This window comes from Syngnathoides biaculeatus, chromosome 21, assembly GCF_019802595.1.
Source record: "Syngnathoides biaculeatus isolate LvHL_M chromosome 21, ASM1980259v1, whole genome shotgun sequence".
NCBI classification, from domain to species: domain Eukaryota; kingdom Metazoa; phylum Chordata; class Actinopteri; order Syngnathiformes; family Syngnathidae; genus Syngnathoides; species Syngnathoides biaculeatus.
In genome coordinates this window covers 2,446,140-2,471,701 of record NC_084660.1, presented here as the reverse complement: position 1 = coordinate 2,471,701, position 25,562 = coordinate 2,446,140, and the positions used below count along the sequence as shown (strand labels likewise).

The window sequence follows — 25,562 nt, the reverse complement described above, 5'->3', positions numbered from 1 at the left end:
AGTACGAAAATAGGTCGGCGACGTCACAACCGGGTTGTTGTTGTGCAACTCGTTTTTGTCATCGTTCCTAAAAGCGTAAACGGAGCGAAGCTGACGGGCTCCGGAAGCGGCACGGGACGAGGCTCATTTCTGCTGAACGCACATTCATCGCTTCTTTCTGACTTTTTATTTCTTTTTTTTGTAATTGATTGTTAATTCCAAAAATAAAACTTCAATCTGAGAACATTTACATTCTTAAAGTAACATCCCATTTCAAATAAGTTGGCAGCCGTTTACCGCGCGAATGCTAGCTCAGCTAGAAGCGTGAATTTGAATTCCTTGTGATGACTTTTTTTCCCAAATACAAATAGCAGTTTGCAAAAAATAAGTGACGATAACCTGGAACTAGTCCGATCCGTACAAAGTAATGGGCCGTTTTCCCCGATGTGACCCTGATCAGGTCAGGGTTAAGTTAACCCCAGGTAGGGAACGGTAGGGTTAACCCGAAACACCTGCACGACAACCCCGGAGCCGGTGCTCGAACGGAATCCGTGACGCCCTTTCACGGGAAAGGGTCGTCAGGCGTGTAGTTGAAACTGGCATCCAAGAACATCGCTAAGGTGCCCAAGGTGGTGGTGATGACGAAAAGCCACAGGAAGAGACGGTCCACCACCAGGGCGATGAACTGCCAGTCCTCCGTCATCTGCGCACACAACACAACGAGATGTCAGAAATGGACGAGCCGACGGAAGGTCCCGGGCACTCGCAAACACGTGCCGGAAGCAAAAAGAGCAAAAATGTCGGGCAAGAAATGGGAGAACCCCCGGGATGGAGGGAGCCACGTTTCGCACCGAATCGTCGGAGTCTTGCTTCTTCAGCTGCACGGCAATGTACGTGACGGCGGCGATGGCCGACTTGAGGTTCGGGGGAAGGATCAGGCAGAATCCCTCCGTCCCCGGGAGCCTTTGAAGCCGCACCGGACTCTCGCACCTAAAAGGAGATGAGGGAGAGACGGGAAATCTGAAAGCGAAGCCTTTCACCCTGGTACTCCGGACTTGACAGCTGTGGGCGGGCTCTGGGTCTCAGCTCGGCTTGTGTTGGATGTACTGAAAGTGAGGATTGTGCGGCGACAGTAGCGGTAGCAGGACTTTACCTGCCTCTCCAAGGTACGACCAGATCGGGGTTGATCTTGCGAAAGAAATACTCTCCTCCAGGCCGCCGTCCGTTGAAGCTTGGCGCGGGTGCAGGGTCACGAGGGTCTTCCTTCAAAACAGGCTCCTCCGGCCCGGGCCGGGTCATGCCGATGTACTTGGGCAGGAAATGGATGAAGAACTAGAAGGTCAAAGTCGAGAGGACAGGGTGAGCGGGTGCAAAGTATGCAGCTGGAAAGAAGTTCAGCGGGGGAAGTGTGCAAATGTTGCAAGCGGAAAACTTTGCGTGCGACTTTCGAGAACTTGTGGGCAATTTCGCGGAAACGTATTTCAATCCGTCGAGTTTGTCACGAGCACGCGGCCACAAGGGAGGACGTTTTAGTGTCTTCTTGATTGCTCGGGCTTTTGTTTGTTTTTTTTTTTTTTCCCACACTTCCCTCAAGTAGACATACGCAGAGGACGATCCAAATGGAGCCGCTAGGTAGGAGGTCAAAACGCGGATCGCGGGCGTCGCCGGGAAAGGCGAAGCGGGCCGGCGACGAGAAGAGATGGAAGAGGACGGACCGACCGGCATCGGCTTAAAGCACAAAGGCAAAGAAGAAGAAACTCACGCCGCGAACCCAGCTGGGCATGATGTGGGTGCCGGGGGTGCGGTGGTGCAAATTGAGGACGACCACGCTCAGGATGACGGAGAAGGTGACCAGGATCATGGTGAACATCACGTAGTTAACGATGATGGGGATGGCCAGCGACGTCTCGGGGACCTTGTCCGCCAGCAGAAGCATGAAGACGGTCAAGGCGATGAGAACCGAAATCGAGAGGGTCATCTTCTCCCCTAGGAACGAAGGACGAGACGTTCGGACGCGTCGTCCTTTGCGGGCGAGGACGAGATCGCGTCAGCTCCGCACCTGCTCCGGGGGGCAGGTAGAAGACGAAAATAGCCAAGACGCTGGTGAGGATGCAAGGAACAATGATGTTGATGATGTAGAAAAGAGGCTTCCTCTCGATGATCAGGTAGAAGGTGATGTCCTCGTACAGGTCGTCCCTGACGTTCTTTCTCGAGGGTTTGTGGCATATGTTCCACTCGCCGTTCTCTGTGGGGCAACAGGAAGCGGACAGAAAGTCAGCAAAGGACTTTGCGCAGTGCATCCGGGCCGAGTCCCACACCCACCCGTGAACGCGTTCTCGTCGATGACGACCTCGCGGATCTCCTTTCCGTCGTCGTCCAGGTAGTACTGCAACTCCACTTCCGAGGCGTCGTAGGTGTAGGAGCGGAAAACCATGCTGCAGTTTTGCCAGTCGAAGGGGAAGTACGCGACCTGCGGAAGATTTTGCTGGCTGAAAAGCGCGAGGAGGCCGAAGGAGGTCCAAGTAGAAGTACACAAAAAGACGTCACCTCAATCGAGCAAGAACTGCGGTAGATGGCCGGCGGAAGCCAGTTGACGGTGCCGTCACTGTGCACCAAGACGTTGACGTACAAAGCCACGTCGAATTGGCCGTCGTTGCTGGGGAGAAGACAAAAGACGTACGGCCTCTTTTCAACTTGTCGGGTTTTCGAAAAGAAATTGAGCAAGCACTCACTTGTTGATGAGGTAGACATCGGGGCGCCACACCTTGTTTGCGGGAATCCTCGAAACATTGATGTTGTCGTAATCCTTCGGGTCCCACGACAAGCGGTAGTCTTTCCACTCCTGCCGACACGCCATACTTTTGACCTTGACGGTCCCGGATCGGGGCGACGCAGAATGGCTTCTCTCTCGTTAACTTGTGGACGGCCTACCGTTGCCTACCGTTTGCCAGCGTCCGTTATGATTGAAGTGGCAGGTCCTCATTCATACCGCTTTCAATTCCAGGCCCCACCAATTTAGAAATTTGCCTCGCCCCGTAAAAGACGGCGCCGGTGAAGGTAAAGCTGACGTACGGCGCGAGAAGTCACAAGTGAACCTTAGAGAAGAGCAAGTAGCTGGAGGGAGGCTGCGAGTTAGTCCCCTGATACAGTACCAGATTCATGAACACGTTGGTGGTCATCTCGCCATTCTTCTCATTCTGTTGTCGGGATGGAGGTCACCCGTTAGCCGTCTATACGGCTCACTTGACGTGCTCAAGTGCGCTTACCAAGCTGACGAGCTGGGACAGCGTCATCCCGACCCTCACCGTCACTCGTTCCTCCCAGTACTGAGCTGGTCGCACCTTCCAGTTGTAGTCCTTGAATATCTTCTGGTGAAGCCTCCGCTCGGTTTCTGAGCCGCCTGGGCCAACGCACACGAGAAATCCGGTTAGGGACGCGGATCAGAAATTGAGCCGAGGGGTGCGTTTCCGTCGCCTTCGACCGAAGTGAATCTTTGCGACGAAAACCTGAGCCTCAGGTCCGCGGGATACTGGCGCACTCCGAGGGGAAAACGGCGACCCGCAAAGACGTGGCGCTACGGATTTTAAAGGAGGAAGTGAAGAGAGCGAAAGAGAGCAAATTGTCACTCAATTAGTCTTTGGAGGCGGACACCCAAGTATGCGCTCCAAAGAGACCCGGCCGGCCCAGACGAAGAAGGACCGCCAAGTCGTGCGGGGGCAGGTGCCGGTCGGTGCTGGGCTCGCCAAAGGTGACTGAGCTCATGTCATTGACATGCAGCAGGGGAGCGGGATCAAAGGGATGTCTGGGATACCGGCGCCATCTGGGCTCCAAATAGATTCCCATTCGCAAACAATGATTTCATTAAACGGAAAAACGTCCTCGTGTTTTTTTTTTTTTTGCCTTACAATCAACTTTCGCACGCGCGCGTAATAGTCAAATGTCATTTCACGGAGATGTGTTAAAAAAAAAAAAAAAAAGAAAAACGAAAAAGAAAAAGGGCTTGCCGACGAGAAGCAGAAGTGGCCGAGCGGTTCTTCAAATAGCTTGGAAGCATCGGAGCGCTCTGCGCTTTTTGGTTCCTTTGCTCGACACTGGCTCAAATGTTGCCGTCGTTCAGACCGCGCGCGCTTGGGTGACCTTCGGACGGAGCGCTTCATCAGTCGAGAGGTGGACCAGCTACTCGTCGCTTCCAATGTTCGAGGGTGTGGAACGGGAGCAGAAGCTATCCGGAGCCAGGCGGGGAAGCCCCAACCTCAAATCCATTGTAAATTACGCAAATGGATCATTTTCGAAAACAGTCGTGTACTTGTCGTGCACTTACCGGCAAAACAAAGACAGAGGCACACGATGACGACTTGGTTGCTTTTTAGGTGAAGGTTCAACGTGATATTTGGTCCGCTCATCTTGTGGAAGTCCAGAGACCCCAGGAAGCTCCCACGGGTTCACGCAGCTCCGAACAGGAGACGGCTCTCGGTCCACCAAAGGTCTCCCTCGCCGTTGTCCGTTCTTCGCCCGCTTCAGATCCTACTCGGACGCCGGGGTGGGGGGGGACCACGGCCCGATTGGGTGCTGGCGCTGGGAGTGGCGGCAGGGTGGAATGCGTTTGGAATGGGAAGCCCGTCGGTTGGTGTGCGCCAATCTCCGAATGTCGGGCGGGTGGGGAGAAACCAAGAGGAAGCGGCGTGATGGGCTCAAGGGTTAGCCCCAGGTTCTTTATGGAGATATTTTTGGTGGGGAGCGCATTGCGTGGGGGTGGCCTGAGCCTTTTCTGTCACTTGAGGTACATTCAACACCCATGTGGCTCCTCCACGGTGAATCTGACTCGAAGGTGCCTTTTCCGACTTTGCCCTTTAGCGCAAACACAGGAAGGCCTCCAGAGAGTCCAGCGTTGTCGTCTCGGGTCAGACCATCACGTTTACCTTGTACCGCTCAGGGACTCCAGAGACGGGCCATTAATCAGCTCGAGGTTGACGGTCACCAAGGGGAAAAGCTCTCGGGCCAGGCCGGCCGCCTTTCGCTTGCCCGCCGGAGAAGTTCTTGGGTGACACGGGCGGCGGAGACAGTCCGGGTGCTCCCTTTTCATTTAGTTTTATGAACCGCCCTGCCATTGGCTGGCGAGCAGTTTTTGGCTGTACGAAACCATCGTCGTGCCAGGGTGTGTGTGTGTGTGTGTGTTTTGCAAACATTCTCTCAACAGATTTATCTCCGTTCGGATCTTGAAAGAAAATATTCTCGGGGAAGAAAACAAAGGAGAGCGAGGAAAAAGCACACGGCAAAAGGTCGCCTATATGATGGGAATTCCACAGCTGCGGCGTAAGAATAGCCTCCCTGCACAAACACACGCAAGTGCTTTGAATACAATGAGGATTAGTTTAGGCACAGGAATATCCATAAAGCATGTGACACATGGAAATGAAAAGAACCCAGCTGGGCCGGTCCGGCATCTGCCGTGCCTCGTGTTTATTTGTTTGAACACCGCGCCGGCACACAGGAACACGCGTGAATATTTGTGGGGCTGAATTGAAATAGCGCCAAGCACATCTGCTTCTCAGTTCTGAGGTTCCGGCTTGGATTCTGGGCGCCGGCCTTCCCGAAGACCGGGAGGTTTTAGTCTGTGCCCTCGGATTAAGAAAGGTCCGGCCGCTCATCTGCGAAGAGTCGAGCTGTCGGTTCGGACTGGATCCGGGGCCTGACCGACCTCAACCGGCACAACATTTACATCTAGAATAGAGGAAGAAGCCCAGAGTTCGTGTCGGGTTTCCGGAGCTAGAAAGGGTCTGTGGGTGCGCGATTGAGGCTGGCCTTAATAAATATAGCCAAGGTGCCCACTGTGGTGAAGATGACAAAAATCCAGAGAAACATGCGGTCCACCACCATGGCCACGTACTGCCAGTCCTCCTTCAGCTGAGACACATCGGGGGGAACAGAATCAGAACGGCCTCAAAGGTTAAGCTTTGGCAAAGAGAGAGAGAGAGGAGGAACCTCACAGCTTCGTAGTCCTTCTCGGCCTGCAGAGCTTCAGCGATGTACGCGATGGCCTCGACGGCGGACTTGAGTTCTGGGGGCAGCGAAAGGTAGCTACTGGGGCCGTCGATGAACTTCCTGAGCTCCGATGTTTTGCCCTCCGCCTGGAACCTGCGCACAAAATCGCCAATCTTGACGGTAAGTCTCGGCGCAACCTTAAATGCTTCTCAACGCGGCTTTGTCACGTTTCTCCGAAAGCTCGGTGCACCTTCACGGGGTTGTGGAAGAAATCGCCCTGTTTTGTTTTGCCAAATGGCAATCATTTTATTTCTGCTTAACCTCGTGTGAAAATGTGAAATTGATCACATCGGGACGGGAAATTTGTCACGTTGTCATGTGATGGATGGTGCGCTTCGGAAGCCGCGGGAAGAGTTAGCGCTTCGGTTCTTGCTTCCAATTCTGCTTTTTCTCCACCAGAGGACGGCCTCGGTCTGCGTCCCGGACCCACGCACCGACCGGCTCGGTAATGATTTCAAAGGCTTTTGGAGCAGGTTACGATGCGGCCCGCTGGTCTCGGTTTCCGCACCCGCGACCTCAGGCCAGGGTTCGGAAAGACGGAGAGAAGAGACTCGTTTGCCTTCCTCTCGTGCTTTCGACTCGTGCGGGTAAAGCCGAACTCATCAATCGCTCCCCGAGGCCCTCACCGGCCTGACCTTTCGCTCGTCGATGTTTTTTCGTTTTCCTACCGCGGCGAAAGAAACGCGGCTAAACTTTGAATGTGTGCCATCGCAAACGGCGGCGGCCTCACCTGTCGGGCTTGGGGAACAGGATGGAGTTGTCCGGCTTGCGGATGAAGTACTCGTCGGTGGCCTTGTTGATGGTGAAGACCTTTTTCTCCCGCTGGGCGGGCAACACCTTGAGGGCCAGGGGCACTTCCGCTTTGGGGCGCAGCATGCACAGGTACGAGGGCAGCATGTGGATGAAGATCTGAGGAGGAATGGCATTGGTTTGGGCCAAATGAGACCGCATTTGTCCGTCGAGGCTGGAAAGGGCGGTCAGAATTCTGAAGGGAGCGGTTGGCTCTGAAGGTCCCCTTGATTGACCCTTCAGGTTTGGTTGAGGGAAAACCAACCACCAACTGGCTCCTCCCTTGATCCGAGTTCTCACCCTGCGGACCCAGAGGGGCATCATGTGGGTGTTGGGCGAGCGGTGGTGCAGGTTGAGCACGACCACGCTGAGGATGACGGAGCAGGTGACCAGGATCATGGTGAACATGATGTACTTGACGATGATGGGGACGCCCAGCGAGGTCTCGGGGATTTTGTCCGCCAGCAGCAGCAGGAAGACGGTGAGGGTGAGCAGAACGTTGATGGACAGTCCCATCTTTTCACCTGACAGACGGAGAGCGACGTGGATGGTCGTCGACGGCGGTTATTCGTTTGGCGTGGCGCCGTACCTGCGTCGGGCGGAAGATAGAAGTTGAAGATGGCGATGACGGTGATGAGGATGCACGGGATGATGATGTTCAGCACGTAGTAGAGCGGCTTCCTCTCGATGATCAGGTAGAAGCTCATGTCCTCGTACAGGTCGTTGTTCATGTTCTTCCTGCACGGCTTGTGTCTGATGTGCCACTCGCCGCTCTCTGGGGACGCGTGCGGAGTCAGGGGAAGTCAGGGGTACTGGGCTTTTGGGTTTGCGGGGCTTCGGCGATCAGCGAGCGTTGTGCTTTGCCTCACCGCTGAAGGCCTCGTCCAGTTGGATTTCCCGGATCTCGTTGCCGTTTGCATCCAGCGTGTACTGCAGCTCGATCTCGGTGGAGTCGTACGTGTAGGAGCGGAACTGCATGCTGCAGTTCTGCCAGTCGAAGGGGAAATACGTCACCTGGGTGGAGGGAAAACCAAACGCGGACGTCCAGCTGAGCGACGTCAAAACAGAAAGGCGTGTCGTCTCGTCGGTGAAGCCAAAACAACAAAGCCGAAAGCTAACCCTCACCCGAACGCCGCAGGAGCTCAGGTAGAGCGCCGGGGGGGTCCAGGTCACCCTGCCGTTGCTATACACCTGCACGTGAACACGCAGCGCCACGTCGAACACGCCGTCGTTGCTGCAAGCCGCCGCCGACGACAACAACACGGTGAGCGGCGGCACCAGACGGGCGCGCTGTCAAGTCACGACACCGACGCGGCCCGGGCCTCACTTGTTGATCAGAACGATGTCCGGCAGCCACACTTTGGAAGCGGGGATGCGCAGAACCTCGATCCCGTCGTGCTCTTTGGGATCCCACGACAAGTTATAATCGGTCCACTCCTGTTTCCAAAGTGGCTTTTAAAACGAGTCCAGATGGCTTTGTTTTGGATGAACTCGCGCTTACCAAATTCATGACCACGACGGTGCTCATTTCTTCATTTTTCATATTCTGAAGGAAAGGGAAGAACAAGGCAGAAGCCAATCAAGTATTCGGTGTGCTTTGCCGACGGCCGGCGCGCGTACGTAAACTCTCGACTGGCTATTTAAAGCGCGGTCAGGAATGTCGGGCGGACAGCTGGGACGCTCGGCGGACCCAGAACCGGCCCGGCTGAGTCCGACGCGCTCTTGAGTTCTTCGCTTCCCTTTGTTTGAACTCACCAGTCCGACAAACGAGGAGAGGGTCATGCCCACCCGGACCAGCACTCGCTCGTCAGGGGTGCGCGCAGGACGAACTTTCAGGTTATAGTTTGTGAAGATCTGCTTCATGAGAGCCTGCTCCGTATCCGCGGCTCCTGAAACGGGTCAAAGCCAAAGCCGTCGCTCAGACCTCGCTGACAACCGTTTAGCGTTAGTTGTGGTTTTCGGTCACCGGTCGAAGAGATGTGATCGGTTCCGAGCTGTGATTTTCAAGCCGCATCTGTGACGCAAATTTCACGGAGCAAGAGCCGCGCCGTACGGCGGGGCCGGACTGGGCGCCGGCCGACCGCCGGGCTCAGAATTTAGCTGTGGGAAATCCACCTTTTGAATCGTGTCAAATGTTAGCATATTCAATTGGGATGAAAATGTGAATATTGATGTATGGGATCCAACAGAAGTCTGCTGGCCTTTTTGCCACAGTAAGACCAAAAAGATTCCAAGATTATCAGGGGAAAAAAAAAAAAAAAACCAACCCAAACTGTAGATTGAACGTCTGGTTTCAGTAAAAATAATCTTCCGTGTTGATATCTGTTGACAGGAATTGAAACATATATGCGGTGAGGTGAGAACCCCTGACCCGGACCCGGACCCTTTCTGCGAGGACCGCAAAAGTCCGCCGGTCGTGCAGTTCCGGCCGTTCCAGATCAGAGTAACCTAACGGTGCCAACAACTGGTCTGGATCCAGCCGGCGGGTAAGTGGAACAAGTTTTCTCGTACCACTTTTGAGCCGCTGCCAGGAATAACGTCGCCGTCAATATTTCACGCGCCTTCGTGAGCCACGCACGCGTGTTTGGACGACCTTTCGTCGTGTCTTTTGGAGGATTAGCAAAAAGCGCGTCAATCTACGCAATTTCTACTCAACGGCTGCCCTTTGAACTTGTTTCAACGTGTGACATTCGGTTGCCTCCACGGGGGCCGATTCGTGTTCGGCGATGCGCGACGGGTCCGCCGCCGCTTACCTCCCGGTGAACTCAGGCCGCACGCGCAACACACCAGCAGGAGCACGTCTGAGATTTTCATGGTGGCAAAAAAAAAAAAAAAAACGCCTTTTCCGCTCGTCCGCCGTCTTTTTTTTTTGTTGTTGCCGAGCGGAGAGGCCGAGGGTGCGACTTTGTGTCCGAGAGGTCTGTTGTTGTCTGTCACTCGGCCCAGACGGACGGGCCAACTGCCGACTGCTCCGATTACGACGGGGGGGGGGGGGGGGGGGTCGTGACGATAAATGGCCTAACCCTTCCTCTCTTTCCTTCCTTCCTTCCTTCCTTCCTTCCTTTCTCTCTGTCCTTCCTTCCATCCTGTCCATACCGACGGCAAACTCTCGTTTGGTTTGCAGTCTTTTTGTGAAACGCGTTTTTAGGTGGTGACCTCCATCCGTCCGTCCGTCCGTCCGTCCAACCGACCAATCAAACAAACAAGCGAGCGAGCGAGGCGGCGCTCAACGGCGACCAGCAGCATTTCCGATCCGCTGGCGGTGCCAATGGAAAACGGCAACGGATGAGTGGCGTTTTACGGGTGGGCGTCGAAATGATTTCTTTAGTGGGCGTCGTGTGCATCAGCAACAAGTGAGATATGGAAAAGCGTTGACGTTGTCGGCGGAAAATCAATTTTTGATGCCGCTAGACGCGCTAAATCAGTGAAGGACTCCTGTGCCAAACGGACTTTTTCCTTTTTTTCCCTCCTCCTTTTCTTGAGAAACGTTTGTCACTTTGGTCCCGGTCTCCGAAAAGCACTCTGACCAGCGCCGCTAAAATCATACAAATATCTTCCTTTTATTCAGGGATCTCCTTGACTTTGCGCACGTTATTTTCGAAAGAAACGCGAGGTGAGGATTTGGAGGTTTTGGCAGCAGGTGGAGGGAGGCCAGCAGATGGAAGGCCCCGTCCGTCCATGGGCTCATCCTGTTCCTGTCGGTGCGTTTGGAAATCCTCAACACACCCACACTGTTCCCGAGCTCTCGTGTCCGTATTTCCACACTGGGCAGCAGCGTCCCCCCCCCCCCCCGTAGTACAAAGTGCGCTCCTTTTGCGGACGGACGCGAGACAAACCGGGACGGCGCGCCGGGGGTCCCGTCGGCCGAGGGCGGCGACAAGCTGGCAATTTGGATGGCAAAGCCGGTCGCAAAGCGTACCGCGCTGTAAGTTTTTGTGCTGCATTTGCTTCGGGGGGGGGGGAACGAGACGATAGAAGGAGGTCAGCTCAGGTGTTCTGGATGGAAAGTGGAAGGACAGGAAGTACGCGGTGCAACACGCGCTCACGTCCTACAATCTCGACATTTCGAAATTGCGTTACAATCATAAGATTATTAGAAAAGGGGCAGTGGCACTCTTTTGTCAGGACCACACCCCCCCCCTCACGAACTGTCTTTTTTTTTTGGGGAGGGGGAGGGGGAGCGTGTTTTCTACTGCATCGCAGATGTGGCGAAGGGCCTCCTGCGCAAAGTAATGGCCGCACGCAGGCAAACACGAGGGCACATGCAAATCAAAGTGTGCTTCCAATCTCACTATTACGTGTCCTGCAGCCATAGAATTCAAAGTGAAGGATTATTGGCGAAAAACAAAGTTGATCACTTTGAACATTGAATATCTGTTGTTCTGCAAGTTAGTCCCCTCCCCCGTCTCAAATGGAAATCTGCCTGCAGCCTTAATTGTCTTCTTTGGGAAGAATAGTCACACATTTAATGGACTTAAATGACCGGTCAAACGCGGCAACCCAAAGGTCTATTTAGCCATTTAATGAAGGTCTTAAGTGCTTCTCGCCGGCGTGAAAGTTATTTCAAGAAACAAACGCGGCGCTGATGGAAATATGAATTGAACTTTTACCGCCTTCGGATTGAGTTTGAGCTTGCTAAAAACTGTCAAGAACAACATTGTCACGGTTCCTTCTTAAATGCGTGCGTGGATGTCTTTTCTTCTTCTTTTTTTTTTTCGCGATGTATTGCGATCGCCACAAAACAAAAAGGTGGAAAATTGAGTCGAATTCGGAAACCGCTGCACCGACGGCCGCACCTCTTGTTGGAGTTCTTGCTTCCCACACAACAGGGAGGACGTTCTCAGGGGGGGATCCGACAACCCTGTTTAGGTGTCCTCCAGGGATCCCCCTCGAGCCCACTTGTCTCACATGGCTGCGATGACGAGGTTTTGGTTTTGCTCTGAGGGTCTTTCTCGCCATTGAGGTGCGCAGGCGACCCACTGGCAGTCTTGGCCGTTTTCCTCGGCGAACTCTGCGCGGCGACGTCGTGCAGGGACGACGGCTCCCCTGTACACGGCCACCATATGAGACGCAAAGAAAACCATGATATTATTTCCATCAAACGGAACCAAATGATTCCCAACGGTCTGTTGGCTTGCTAATCTAATCTTGGGCCCACCAATACCGACGGCTAGACGGGCTTCGCGATCTGCGCGGCGAGCTTTCTGGTACTGATCTGCGGTACCTTCGATGAGTTTGGGCAGAAAATGTGCGGCGCCCTTTGTCTTCTTGACGCGGTTTCCCTTCGTGACCCGGTCGACGCCGACGTACCAGGCCCGGCCCGACTGCGTCTGTCTGTACGGGACGGACGAGTAGGTGACGTAGTAGTTGTCGAAGACGCACTCTTCGAACTTGCACTCCGGTGTGAAGTGTCCCCGGAAGACACAAGAGTTGCTCGGTGAAGAAAACATTTGGAAACGGTGATTGCGGGGAAATGGGTGGAGCGTGACGGGCTTACTGGAGCAGGATCCGTTTGCCATACCGGGCGGGCTTGACCTGGAACAAACAACGCCCGCCTTAGGGTTAGCTTTGGGCCCTCGGTACACAAAGCCATTTCCGCGCTTGTATTCGGCACTACGTCAACACCAGCACGTTCTGCACGGCGCTCTTCCTCGGCGTTTTTCCTATCCAAACCACCTGCTGGTGTTCACTTCAAACCCTCGTGCCCGTCCACCATGTTGTAACCCACACACACTTGCATCTGTCTTTCAAGTTCTTATTTCATTTTCTCCTTGGCTAACGACGAAGTCTCTCTTGGTCACCTCTCCCAAGCTCAACCCCCTGCTGCACTTCCTCCAGTATTCAGTAGGGGGCTCCCACCTCTTTGCGTTGCCTTTGCTTACTCTTTTTCTGCAGCAAAGCGCCCCCCCCCGAACTGCACCTGTTTGAGAACGCGAGGCGACCGCGGGACGCCAAACATCAGCTGCCGCCCTCATCGGTCACTCGCACGAAAGGAGGAATCCAAATAAGAAGGGGAAGTATGCGGGGATTATGACGCAGCTGCCATTTACCACCAAGCCTCTCTGCTTCCCTTCCTGCTGGGAAACCGATTTCATGGAAGCGCTCCGTCACCGAACTGGGTCACAAAACGTGCAGAACCCGATTTGGAGTCGCAGAGTCAATTCCTCGTTTGTTTTTGACAGACTTTCTTTTTTTCTTCCCTTTTCCGTGCTTCAAGGATGACCTTGAAACGCCCATCAATGAGAGTTTGTTTGACATTTGTGACTTTGGCTTCATCCTTTTGGACTTTTTTACGGAGCAATATTAGTCTGGGCTTTCCAAGGGGAGCCCTGCAGCCCCCCCACGCACTAGCACTGTTTTTCACCCGATCGATCGATCGATCGATCGATTTTGAAAGGAAATTCGGTGGGTGACGCTAACGACCAAAAGCATAGGAAAGGTTTGGTCCTTTTTGAAAAGGAATTCTTTTGGGCCCGGAACTCCTCGGACTCGGGCTTCTTTTCCCTGTTGGGCTTTGACATATTCCGGCGGCAAAGAAATCCCTCCGATCCGGGAACATCGGCGGTTGATGTCGAATCAATTGCGTCTTCCCTTCTGCATTGACATTCTCACTCTTGGCAGTCTCGTGGAGAGGACGGAGGAGGCCCCCGAAAACTGCTCGGGGGCCAATTCCGCCTCGCTGCTTTCTCTGTCTTGATACCCGACCAAGGGGAAGCCAAATTGAATGCGGCAGCAAGTTTGTGTCTTTAGCGTGCAGTTTGTCACTAAAACCCCCAGGCCCCGCCCGGCCCCCCTCCACATACACACACAATTTGCCTCTCGTCTCTGCCCAGGACGGCCTCATAAAATGGGCCAGCGTGTCCTCAGCCGAGCGCCGTTGATTTGCCTTTCCAGCGGAGGCCATTTCTCGACTGACTTTTTTTTTAACGCGCCGCTCAAACTAGCAACGGGAAATGAAGTGGATTGATGACGGCATTGCTTCGATGTAGAGTAGGTGAATATGTCGGGTGGGCAGGCATCAGGTAAGGGTGACCGGCTGAAGGCCCGTGGGGGGGGGCGGCAGATCCGTTTATGTTGTCCACGGAGCGAATGAGATGTGTTGACGTGCAAAAGGTCTTGGCATGGTTCCCGGTGTCCCTTTCGATTTCAAAGATTTTCTCACTGGCTTCTGATTTCAAAACTATAGTGTATATGCATCAATATCTCCTGGATGGGTCATCACGTGAACACGGACGGGTTCCGGCGGGGGAGAAAGCTCATTAGAACAACGTAGCTCGATCGAGCCAAAAGCTTTCTTGTCCCACCAGCGTCTCTCGCAGATGCCGAGTGTGCCAGTTGACAACCGGACGGAACGCTGTCACCCCCCCCCCCGAATGAGGTTCCCGCGCTCGGACGCCCGACCGATCGTTCCTCTTCCCGCATTGCGGTGCCACGGGGGTTACACGTCCGAGGCTCTTCTCCCTTCCTCCGGGGGAGGGGGGCCTGGCGCCGCTTGCGCATTTTGGCGGCCCCTCTGAGGCGGAAGAAAAACCAAAAATGCTTTGTGGAGAATGCGAGCTGAGCAGGTTATTTAAGGTCGGGACGGGGAAACAAAAGCCCCCGCCGGCCCGCTTCCGCCCACCGACCTAGTGGGACGAGTAGGTCACGTGCTCAAAAGTGACCAGAGTCCAAATGCAATGAGATCTGGGTGCAAAATCTAGAAATTAGCATTTTCTTTCCATCTTAGTCAAATGATTTGGATATAGTACCAAAACTGGATGGCTGTCGTCCGGAGCCAGAAACTGAGCTCCGCCGTGGATTATGTGGTCCCACGTGCAAAGTCTTTCCGAAAACACTTTCTGTGGGCCAATTTCTCCAAGCTATCGAGTTGCCTCACTGAAAGAGAACAATGTCAGGAATAGAATCGGAATTGCCCAAATTCTTGCCTACCAGAAGGCTCTCTTCTTGGGTCACTGGGCAAACTAGTTCATCGTGCACCAAAAGTGAGGGAAACCCCACCCCCCGTCATTTTGTACCTGTCACAATCGGCTCTGCGACCCGCTTTTGTGTCCCTACCGACGTGTTGAGGATTACGGCTTTCGAGAAAATCAACTGCCAATGCTCCACGGATCCTTGAAAGAGCTCCCTCGTAGCAAAGGTCAGTAAGGGGGTCCCGTACTGAAGTGCAGAGGTAGCCCTCGCTGTTCATGGCCACGTAGAGCCCGGTCTCGTAGCTCTGGATCGCCACGACGCGGAGGCCCACAGGAATCAAGTTGAACTGCACTCTTCGGAACACACAAAGAAGAATTGGGTCAAATTGGAAAGCCTGGAATTTCGTTGACAGCACGTTTGGGGTCAGGTGACGAACGGACGGGTGAAAAGTTTTTCCTGGATCGTGACAAAAGCAACTTTCAAATCCGTTTCAAATGGAGAGTTCTCACAACATGTCGGATGAAGACAGAAACGGCGACAAATCGGAGCAACTTTTGGGCCGCTTTGTGGGAAGGTGAAGAAGGGAAATGCAGAGAAGGTTTCCATTGAAAGGACCTGGTTGTGTTCGGTCCCAAACACAAAATCCCTCCCCCGGGTTTTCGTCTGTGTCTCGTCGGTCCTCGCGATGAGGGGAGAGCGCAAGACATCAACCGGGCTCGTCGCCTCGACTTTTTACTTTTTCTCATTCTCGCCTTCAAACTGACTTTGCATTCACATTCCCCGATAAACAGGGCCTTCCTATCACACATCCAATCAAGTCAACGGTGTGCGTATGACGGACGGACGGCTCGACCTCGACTCCCGCACTCACCACGTCCAGACGACTAAAACCTGCTCGCCATCGAACCTGGGCTCCTGAAGCGACGAAGGCGGAAGGTCTTCGCAGACGATCGGAGCAGTCCAATCGCGATGCCTTCATTTTCCCGGGAACGAGATGACCCGGCTCAACGAGAAGCCAATCAGGCCGTGGAAATGAACACCATCGTTGCGCTTCTCTCCTTCAACGGAGACCCTTTCCAGAGGGCTGGCAGAAAACGCTGCCTTCCCCGATGGTCTGACATGACGACTTTGTGCTCGTGCGGGAACTCCGCCTCACGTCTATCCCTCGGTTGTCTCTGGAGAAATTCCTCTACGGGGCCTCCCTGTCCGACCGGCCGGGCAGCCCAGAACCGCTCGGAGGACGGGTGACAAACGGAGTCCGACGGTCGCTCCCTGCTTCTCGGCCTTGCGTCCCGGATCTCATCCTGCGGGATGTCGACCGATAGCCCCTTGAGTGGTCGTGCTATGGGTGGCGCTGGAAAGCCTGAACACCGGTTCTTGAAGCTCACGAATGCTTCTTCGGCGGAGGTCCCAGGTCAGTCGCTTCCACAAAAGAGAAGACAAAGGACTCTTCTTACGTGGGCTTTGTTACAGCAGACCAAATCCGGACTTTACAATGACGGCCCGCTCGACCAAATCAAGACTTTGAGCAAACAAACCATTCAGCGAATGTCAGCGGCCCCACAGCCCGAAAGTCGAATGTAAACTTCACCCGGCCATCCGTGACCCGCAAATCCCTCGTTTGTGCTACAACTGCCAATATCCCGGAACGCGACAGCGATCCGGCCGGCAGGCTCCTTTGGAGAAGGCGAATGCTTTCGCTCGTGCGTCCCGTCTGCGCTGTTGATTTTCTCACCTGTATGGATGTTGTGAATCGAGTCGAGTCGGGGTGCCTTTGTGCAGGGATTGATTTTTTTTTTTTTTCTTTGTTTGTTTTTGTTTTTTTTCTTTTCCCTGAATCGAGATTTGGGGAATAGCCGCAAAAGCCGGACAACCGGAATCAAGCCGCGTCGCAAGGTGCGCGCCGTTATCAGAGAACCGAACAACCTCTGGACTCTTCGAGCGCAGCGTGCGTGTTATCTTGCCGCCCGGTCTCAGATCCATTTTGGAAGCCGCAACGTCTCCGTCGCGCCGGCCGACGCGTGTCGACTCACAGAAGGAGCCGCTTTCGTCCTTTGTGCCTTGCACGGTGCCGTCCGGCAGACTTTGAAGGTAGAAACCGTGCCGGCAGTGGAGCCGCGTGACGATCCCCTTCAACTGCGGCTCTGCGGAGCAAACATACGAGGAAAGGGTTAAACGGGTGCGGGTCCGTGGGCCGCCGCCACTTCGAGGAAAGCCAGAGTCTTGATATCTGCGCTGCAAACTGCTCAGCTCGTACCGACGTGGCAACGGGCGCGACTGTGACGAGATGGCGCTTGGTTGTTTGCTCTGCGTGAGCAGCGGTTCCAAAGCGCTATCGGCGCTGGGCCAATCTGGAAGTGGTCTGTGGCCTGCGGTCTTTCTCTGAAATACACGGACGCGACTGGTAAACGCGGCCAACCGTCGTCGCCACGCACGGAAACGCAAAAATGACGAGCACGTGAGACGCTTTTTCAACAATCGGCGCGCACCCAACGCCGATCCGCTCCGGTGTCCACGATGACTTTGGAAAAAGCGCTCACGGCGGGCTAACGTTTCGCGGTGGACCAAAATGCGGACGACGCATTGTGAGCTGTGTGGTCTGAGGGCGACCACTTGGAGGAAACCTGCAGTGCGCAAGTCTTCCGCAATCGACTTTTCATGAAACTGTGAATGAGAGCAGAGAAATACGGGCGCAGTCGACAGCGGGCGTCCATATCAGCGACCGGCACAAAATTCTGTCAGAGCGCTTCGCTGGATGTTGTTGAACTTGACAAGTAACCATTTCTTTTCTTCTTCTGGAGAATAAAGTCGTCTCTTTTCTGGCACATTGCTGTTCATACGCATGAAATATCAAATGCCAAAGTACTCCTAAAGAAATGTTGGTGCGGAATCTGTCCGGCAACAACACGGCCGCGGTTTTCGATTGGACGCCGCGGCCTCAGCGGCAAGCCTGACAAAAGCTCATCCGTCCGCGGTCGGCTGGCCCGAGTGCGGCAATCTGTAATTGCCCAAATCGGGCCTCAAAGCACACATCGGGGCCACGTGGCGCCGAGCGGCGGGAGGAGCCAGCGGTAGACGCTGAGATGGCGAAATCAATCAGCTTTTTGCTGCAGAACAAGCAGCGCTAAATGCTGCTGCAAAATGCAGCTTCAGCCCTCAGCTGGAGTTCCAAGTCCAATTCAAAGTCCCAGAAGTCTCTCTGACATGTTGCTGCTGCTGCTGCTGTTGTTGTTGGAGACAAAGCGGCAAGCGCCAATTTTTGTCAAGCAAGGAACTCTCTGAGGCCGCTGCGTATTTTCTGGCTGCCGCCATCTTTTACCGTTCAAACACTTCGGGGAAAGTCCTCCTTGACTGGAGGCCGCCGCCATTTCCGACCACCGCAGTTCATCAGCTCGTTACTCTCCGCTGGCGCAAGCGCGAGAGGATGAAGAAGGTGCACGTTGCCGTGCGAAGGACCCCGCGAGGGAAAGGGGGCGCCTGATCGCCCACCCCCGGGACCATCATCACGTAATTACGGCTGCGAACTTTTCTCAGAACCGCTGCAGTCTTTGCGCACCCTGCAGGTCTCCCTGGAAAAACCCTTCACTCGGTACAGTAAAGCCTGAAAATGCTCGTCGCAAAAAAAAAAAATAAAAAAAAAATAAAAATACGATTGGGAAATTCATTGTGGCCTCAGTAAAAACTGTCCACAAAATGCCAATGAATGTCTTCAAATTTGAGTGTTGCCTTGCAAACACTTGACAAGTTTTGGGGACAGCGGAGCAAGCGGTTTGGCCCCGAGGTCGGAGAGACGTCGAGCGTTCGTGCAAAACAGCATCCGTCATCAACACACACACACACACACACGGTGCAGCAACACGTGTAGACGGACGTAACGCTACTTTCTGTTCTTCATCCTGTGCGGACAACAGCTAATATTTGTGCCGTACTGATGAACTCGAGAGGTCGGTTGCAGCGTGACAACGAATGTTCGAGCCATGGAAATTCTTCCGAGGTGACCTAAAGCGCAATATTTTTCCTCTCTTCGCTGACCATTCCGACACGGTTTGCTTTTCTTTGGAGGAGTCAGGAAGGGATTCGTGGTTTTTCGATTCATTTCAAGAGGGAAAGACCACGTGAACGGCGCTCCTGTCTGGACGTTTTAAAACATCACCTCCACCAAAGACGAACGGTCATATAGTCGCGGGAGCGGCGTGCAAAGCAGACCCGAGGCAAGTCCGCGGACTCGACTGGAAACGGTCCCGTTCCAGTAGGCTGCAAGGATTCCCAAATTGGTTTTAAGATCCGGACTGGAGGTCTCTCCATTCAGCATGAATTTGCGTTCCGGCGAGCGCCACGCAGACTCGGACCAGGAGGAGGAGGAGGAGGAGACGATGTAAAAAAAATATATATACATATCTATCTCTATATATATATATCAATCGATAAAACAAATAAGCGCATCTCACTTGGTCGTTTCTCCAGTTTTCTCCCTCGACTGCCGCATAATCGGACCTTGGATATCAAAATGAGGATTTGCTGCTGACAGAGCCACTCGTTGCTTTTCGGGCACGGTTTTCGCTTGCGGTCGGTCCGGGGATCCTTGACCTCCCGACGCTGCCGGATCAGGGAGCTGGCGAGGGCGGCCGTCTCGTCCGGATTTTGGGGGTTATCGCGGGCCGCCCCACACCTCGCCCAGAGCAACGGAACGGCAATGCGGTGGTCTAGAGCCGATGAGCCGGGCCAAACGGGTTGAACCCTCAAAAATGTCGGAACTCGTCGATCCCCATCGCGTCAACCTTTTACGAGTTCATTCGTGTTCTTTTCTTTGGGCGGCTCACGATCTTCTCCGAGCAAACGCCTGCCCGGCACGTGCCCGGGACCGTCCCGGAACCGGATCAGACCCGAGTTAAAAGCTGCCTGACTCGCTCCCTCTTCCAGAGTCCTTCATGCCGTCCCGCCTTCCTGGGCGAGGGGACGTCCGAGCATCCTTCCGTAGGCGACATTCCGACAGTGGAAGACACGGAAAAGGAGAGGCCGACCCCCCCCCCCCCCCCGACCCCCCCTTCGTCCGAGCCGGCTCTCCGAGTTACTCCGACGGGTCCTCGCAGACCGCCGTGTCCTTCGGACGCGCTCGCCGCCTTGCAGCTGGCGGAATGAGGGATGAACGAGTGGGAGGGGACGGAGCAAGAGAGGGAGGGAGGGATGGAGGGACCGGGGGGGGGGGGGGGGGCAGATGGATTAGCTAGCTCGCAGGTATGCAGTTTTTACAGTGGCTTGGAGAAGTCGGATCAATTTCTGAAAAGAGTCCAGTTCATGGACAGAAGAGAAAGGGTTCGGTCTTTCTTGTCCGCGTGGTGTTCCGTGCGCACCAAATCCTCATCAGCGGCTCCCGGTCCGGCGCTTGTCTTTGTCCCGCTAGCCGACGACGGGCCCCCGCAAATGTGTCGACTTTCAAAAGGGAATCCAAAATCGACGGACGGGGATTTTCTTTTTTGCCCTTCCAACGGTGAGCTGTAGCTAATGTTGACGATGGCGCGTCTTGCGAGGTGAGCCTCAAATCGCGCCGCAAAAAAAAGCTTCTTTGCGTTTGCGCTCTTCAAGCGCTTTCTGACCCCCCAAAAAAAACCTTTTTCAAAAATGCGAGCATGACCGCGTCGTGCTTCTGCACTTTGCGAGCTCTCCGCCTGTCGCAGTGGTGTCTTGTTCCTCACTTTTGATGCTTTTATCAGAAGAAGCCAAGCTAAATGTTAGCACCCCAGAAGCACAAAGCTGCGTTCGCTTTCAACTGATGGTGTTCCTCTGGCCGCTCTTCTACACGAATGTCCAAGTTTTGTTTTTCTTCCCCAGATTTGGCCCTCTTTGCGTCGCTTATGTCTGCGTCAACCATGTCGGCTTCCCTAACCGCCGTGATCCCGTTTTCCTTTCCTTTCCTTTTCCGAGCCGTAAACGTATGAAAACGAGAGCCGCTCACTTGATGCGCCTGAAGCCGGAGCGCCGGGTCCGGACCAAACGGGTGCAAAGAACCCGACACGCGAGGGACTAAAAGTTGAGCAAAAGTAATTTGAGCGGAAAGATACGCAGGCAGATTTAATGAACGCGGGAACGAGGGAGGCGCCAGATGAGTCGGCGGAGCTGGCAGACGTGAAATTGTGAGTAGTTGGGTTCATTTTTTTGGAAGGGTAAAAGTGTCTTTTGTTTGTTTGTTTCGCTGCCGTTTGGTCTCCCCTTTTCGACAAATTCCTCAAATTTCAAAACGCTCCGAAAGCTTTTGAAATGACGCGACGACCCCGCTGGATGTTTTTGGGGTTGTGCCATGAGGTTGTGGAACCCTTTTGCGTGAGACCACAGGAAGGTACCGGAACGCTCACGCGATCCAAAGTCAAGCAAGCGAGATCGTGACTTTTTCCTTCCCTCGGGAAGAACGCGAATCATCTTTTGCCAGGCCAAGTTGGCTGCAGTGTGCTCCCCGCTGCTGCGGTTCGACGGTACCTGGTACTTTCCGCAGTCCTGGGACGCCCCCTGTCGAGTAGAATGTGCACTGCAGTTTGGCTCATGCTTGCCAATTTTTCAGCCAGAGTGAGACGCGACATTGGTTCTGATTTAAAAGTCATTTATTGAACGCCGAAGCGCAAAGTGATCAAGCGAAAGCCCTCGTCGGAAATATTTGGCATGTTCCGGCCCGAAAGGAGATTTTAGCGCCGAAGCGCAGCGACGTTGACAAGTTAGCAGCTGGAATCAAAACAGCAGCAAGATGAGACGAAAATAGCGCAGATGTTCTCATGCTAACCCGGCAAAGCACAATTACAACTGCAAGAACGCGGAATCGTCTGCACGGACCTCCGGCGACGTTACACGTACGATAGTTGCCGCTTGAAATGCTTTGGTTGGACTCACACACTTCAAGTAGCTCAAACAATTGGCCAGTCAACATCCAAGTCGGACAAAAACAGCAGATGAAACAAGAGAGATTGACCGTCCCTCTTTTTGCAATCGCTACATTCCGTTGTCCAGTGAAGCGGGGGGGTCTGTTGACAATTTAAGGATTCTCGGTAGCTGAGAAAGACATCGGCGGCTCTCTCCGCGACGTTCCGTTCTCGTCCTTCCCGCTTTCTGACCGTGAACGTCGAGCGCCGATCGTAAAACGCAAAAAGCAAAAACCGCTCCCGCGGTTTGATCGGGCCGAGGCCCGCGGAAGAGAGCGCGCGGGCCTCAATAGAACTTGTCGTCGATGCGGAAGTGCGGCCGGGTCACGTCGTCCGGGTCGAGGAAGACCGAGATGGATTTGCCCGGGTTCTCGGTGACCAGCCGCCGCAGACGCCGGGCCAGCCCGTCCTCGGAAGGCGAAGCGACGCCGTCGAGCGGCCGACGCCCCGGGGAGCCGTCGGCGCCGGCCGCCAGCTCCTCCTTGAGCCGGCCGGCCTGCCGGGCTCGGTCCAGAGCGGCCCGCAGGTGCTCGCCGGGGTCGGACCGCACGTGGGCCAGTTTCCGGGCCGCGAGGAGCGCCTCCCCGTCCGTCAAGTGCTCCAGCATGTTGCGCTGCGGCAGGAAGTAGTTTGGGCAGTTTTTACCCAGGACGCAGTGCGCCAGGTCATCCAGGAGACCCAAAAGGAGACGGCCGGGGGCGTCCGAGTCGGGGCGGGACAGGTAGGCGGCGGGGAGTCGATCGCAAGCCCAAAATAGAAGCGTGCGCAGGTGGTAGAGACCCAGACCCGCTCGGGGACGGGCCAGGATGGCGGCCAGCGCCGCCTTGGCGGCTTGGAAAGCCTGCGCCATGGGGAACGGGATGCACTTCTTCAGCTGGACCTGCTCGAGAGAAGAAGGGGGACCGGAATCACTCCGTCAGGCCAGGATATACATCGATGCCACATTGTCCTGGTCGAAAATAACATTTGTCAGCGATTGTCAAACGTCTTCAATGTTTACCTTTGATCTTTCAAAAGTGTTTTGATCTGATTTGTAGCGAGAGGGTCGTCCCCGCCCCCACCATTGAACAGCGGTCAGACCGAAGACTTGAATGAAAAATGGTCCGAGTACCTCGCTGCGGGAGAAAGCCAGCCTCCACTCCCTGTCGGGTCGGCCGCCCGGCGGCGAGCAGCAAGGCAGCAGGTAGAAGCCCGAAATGGCCTCCTCCTCTGTGATTTTGCCATCCCAGAAGTGGTTTGCGGTCAGCCAGCCCTGAGCCACGGCGGGCCAGCCCCGAAACGACACCACGGGCACCAGGTCGTACAGCACCCTGCTGGAGCCAGCCTGCGGGCGACCCCGAGACCCGCAAAAGGGAGCAAACGAAAGAAGCAGGGTTTGGTTTTTTTTTTTGGGGGGGGGGGGGGTTCCCGAACCCCCCCCACTGACATTCACCGCAATAACAAACGAAAGCGAGCGGACGCCGCCCCAGGGAGACGTCAGGAAGGAGCCTACCTGAAGGACCACGGTCGCGAGCGGCCCGTTCCTCTCCAGTCGCTCGGGGGTGGGAAGGCCTCTTTGGGGGCTTCGCCGCAGCTCCTCCACCGCCTCGCTCACCGCGGCCCAGAACCAGTCCGTCACCAGGGCCGGGGAGAAGTAGCACCCTTCCGGGAAGCGGCTGCGGTCCGGCGAGGGGGGCGAGCCTTTTTCTGGGCCGGAAAGGGGAAAAGAGGGCGGAACGCTATAGAGTCTCAGGACAACTTTTCAAGGTATTGTTGGCTTTTTGTTTTCGGCACCCATTTCTCCTCCGTCCTCGTAGTCGTAGTCGTCCTCAGCAGGAAGCGGGCTCTCCTCCTGGCAGCAGAACCTCCAGCGGGCCAGGACGTCGGAGTCGCACAGCCGCAGGCTGAGCCACGAGTGGCACGGCGGCGAACGCCTCATGTCCAGGGTCACGGGCTGGTTGCGGTCATGGAGCTTGAGAGCCGGCACCAGTAGGGTGAAGTCCAGGTCGAAGTCGGCGCCTCTGGCGTAGTCGCCCAGGTCCTCCGGGTTCAGGTCCAAGACCCCCTCTCGGGCCCCTCCGGACAGCAGCAGGTACTCGTTGGCCACCGGCAGGCGCTGATCCACCTTCTGGACTAAACCTGGACACCGCAGGACGACGCCATCAGAGTCGGGCGCTTGGAATAGGCCCGGAAAGGCAGCTCCGAACCGAGAAGACAATTTGATCCGGAACGCCAAAACTTTGAAAACTCGAGCGATTAATTTGAAAGGTCATCCCGAGGAGCGCCGCCGCTTCAAGCGAGTCCGAGAACAAAACTCGAAGACGGGACAAAGGCGCCCCACGGATACGAAAACGGACTCGACGCACCTAACATGTTGAAAATGAAGTCCTTGGCCATGTGGACCTCCAACGCCGTCTGGTCCACGAAGCCGGCCCGCTCCAGCAGGACCAGCTCGGACACTTGAGCGGACAGCCGCTCCAGGCTCGCCCCGGAGCGGAAGTCCACCTCGGAGAACTTCTTGCCGGGCGCCGGCGAGCGGGGCGACACGGCGCTCATCAGGGACTCCATCTGGACGGCAAACATAAAAAAAAAAAAAAAGAAAGAAGAAGAAGAAGAGTTGACCGTCACGTCCAAGGCCAGAACTCGGACCAAATCCTTTTGAGCACGTTCAGTTGACAAGCTTGCACGCTACATGATTTGCTTCTCTTCAGGCATTTCGATCATCGCCACGGACGGGACGTGAACTTGAAATGAAGTCCGCTTCATCGAGCCATCACTTGGCACGGAATGCAAAGGAACTTGAAAGGAGAGCAACCGAAGACGGCCTCAGCCTCGCAGCAGATCCGCAAGAAAGCTGGCAGCAGAGCTAATTAGTGACTTGGGTATTTGCGAACAGAGGCCTTAACATGCTGGGGTGGGCCTTGATTTATTTGTCTCGCGTCGCTTTCGAAAGCCGCTTAATGCCTCTCACTTCTTCCATTAGCCGACTTAGCCAGCCGGCTAGCACGCAAGCTAACTCGGGATCCTCATCGCGATCCCGCAAAAAAAAAAAAAAAAAACGGACAACGACGCAAATGTGCGCTTCCTCGGCTCGGCTGAAGTTCGCTACTCACTTGTCATCTCCGACAAGTCCTCGGCCGCTGCCGTCCGCCCGCTCCCAAAACAAAAAACCTGCAACAACAACAACAACTATGCCGGGATTTGCGGCGGGCGCAGGCGCAGCTTGGAATTTCCAGCAAGGCGAAGACGGCAAAGCGCTCCACGCTTGGGCGGCTCCTGTCATCTTCCTGACGTCACGCAGGGGTTAAGATTTCATCCCGGAGGAGAATTATGTTCAAAATAGAAGCACATCATTGTTGGGAAACGTCTTCAAAGTGTCACGCAAAGCATCCGACGAACGACAACAATCGGGACCAAGCCACGCCCAAATGTGACAGTCAGCGTTTTATTCCCAACAGCAGAAAAAAAACCAAAACTTGATCCGACAAGCATCACAGGGACACGAAATGCAGTTTATGGTGCAGCTGTTACACCACCCTTGTACCTGTACTGACAACTCACAATGCACAAGTCCAAACTTATTCCCAAGAACGAGTGGGAACAGCCAACCGGGCCGGGCCGCCCCGAACAACTGCCCGAATGCACTTCCGGCCCGACCGCTCGCCCGGAAAAAAGACCCCAAACAAACTCTCGTCGCCGTCCACAACGGGAGGAGCTGACGTCGGCAACTTTGGGCCGCCGTTCGTTCCACGCCTAGTCCAGTCCAGAAGGCCACGGGAGATATGCCGCGGTTCTTGCTTCTTATCGTCGGTCCAGCGCCTGGGAGGAGGCTCAGAGAACGTTCCGAGCGGGCGGCGAACGGGTCCGACGCGTCTTCAGCGTCCACCAGGACGTGAACCCGCTCGCCAGGCCGTGGCCCGGGCGTACCGCACGGCACGTTGCCTGCCTCATCCGAAC

At 55.0% G+C, this 25,562-nt stretch overlaps 5 protein-coding genes across 8 annotated transcripts in view; 1 reads left to right on the top strand and 4 right to left on the bottom strand.

The window, feature by feature from the left end:
- nlgn2a (neuroligin 2a) overlaps window positions 1-25,562 on the top strand; it is a 51,751-nt gene that overhangs the window by 2,969 nt on the left and 23,220 nt on the right. For all 4 annotated transcript variants that reach the window (XM_061808321.1, XM_061808319.1, XM_061808320.1 and 1 more), the window contains exon 2: window positions 9,143-9,296. The gene's annotated coding sequence lies outside the window, so the exon portion shown is untranslated. The remainder of the gene's footprint in view (window positions 1-9,142; window positions 9,297-25,562) is intronic.
- chrnb1l (cholinergic receptor, nicotinic, beta 1 (muscle) like) lies at window positions 19-4,441 on the bottom strand. Its single transcript, XM_061808347.1, has 11 exons — window positions 4,301-4,441; window positions 3,246-3,379; window positions 3,132-3,176; window positions 2,712-2,821; window positions 2,527-2,635; window positions 2,302-2,449; window positions 2,039-2,224; window positions 1,742-1,965; window positions 1,133-1,311; window positions 831-969; window positions 19-682 (listed from the first exon to the last, which is right to left on the bottom strand). Exons 1-11 carry the CDS (start codon window positions 4,380-4,382, stop codon window positions 542-544), a joined length of 1,497 nt encoding a protein of 498 aa, XP_061664331.1. The 5' UTR covers window positions 4,383-4,441; the 3' UTR covers window positions 19-541.
- On the bottom strand, window positions 5,423-9,659 carry chrnb1 (cholinergic receptor, nicotinic, beta 1 (muscle)). The gene is made up of 11 exons (XM_061808333.1): window positions 9,564-9,659; window positions 8,566-8,699; window positions 8,312-8,356; window positions 8,138-8,247; window positions 7,936-8,044; window positions 7,680-7,824; window positions 7,400-7,585; window positions 7,111-7,334; window positions 6,752-6,930; window positions 5,967-6,114; window positions 5,423-5,883 (listed from the first exon to the last, which is right to left on the bottom strand). Exons 1-11 carry the CDS (start codon window positions 9,622-9,624, stop codon window positions 5,746-5,748), a joined length of 1,479 nt encoding a protein of 492 aa, XP_061664317.1. The 5' UTR covers window positions 9,625-9,659; the 3' UTR covers window positions 5,423-5,745.
- fgf11a (fibroblast growth factor 11a) lies at window positions 11,271-19,342 on the bottom strand. Its single transcript, XM_061808343.1, has 4 exons — window positions 19,170-19,342; window positions 16,755-16,865; window positions 14,970-15,074; window positions 11,271-12,225 (listed from the first exon to the last, which is right to left on the bottom strand). Exons 1-4 carry the CDS (start codon window positions 19,205-19,207, stop codon window positions 11,715-11,717), a joined length of 765 nt encoding a protein of 254 aa, XP_061664327.1. The 5' UTR covers window positions 19,208-19,342; the 3' UTR covers window positions 11,271-11,714.
- tmem102 (transmembrane protein 102) lies at window positions 21,297-25,550 on the bottom strand. Its single transcript, XM_061808813.1, has 6 exons — window positions 24,719-25,550; window positions 23,972-24,173; window positions 23,400-23,744; window positions 23,119-23,312; window positions 22,738-22,950; window positions 21,297-22,506 (listed from the first exon to the last, which is right to left on the bottom strand). The coding sequence occupies exons 2-6, from the start codon at window positions 24,171-24,173 to the stop codon at window positions 21,913-21,915; spliced, it is 1,548 nt and encodes a 515-aa protein (XP_061664797.1). The 5' UTR covers window positions 24,719-25,550; the 3' UTR covers window positions 21,297-21,912.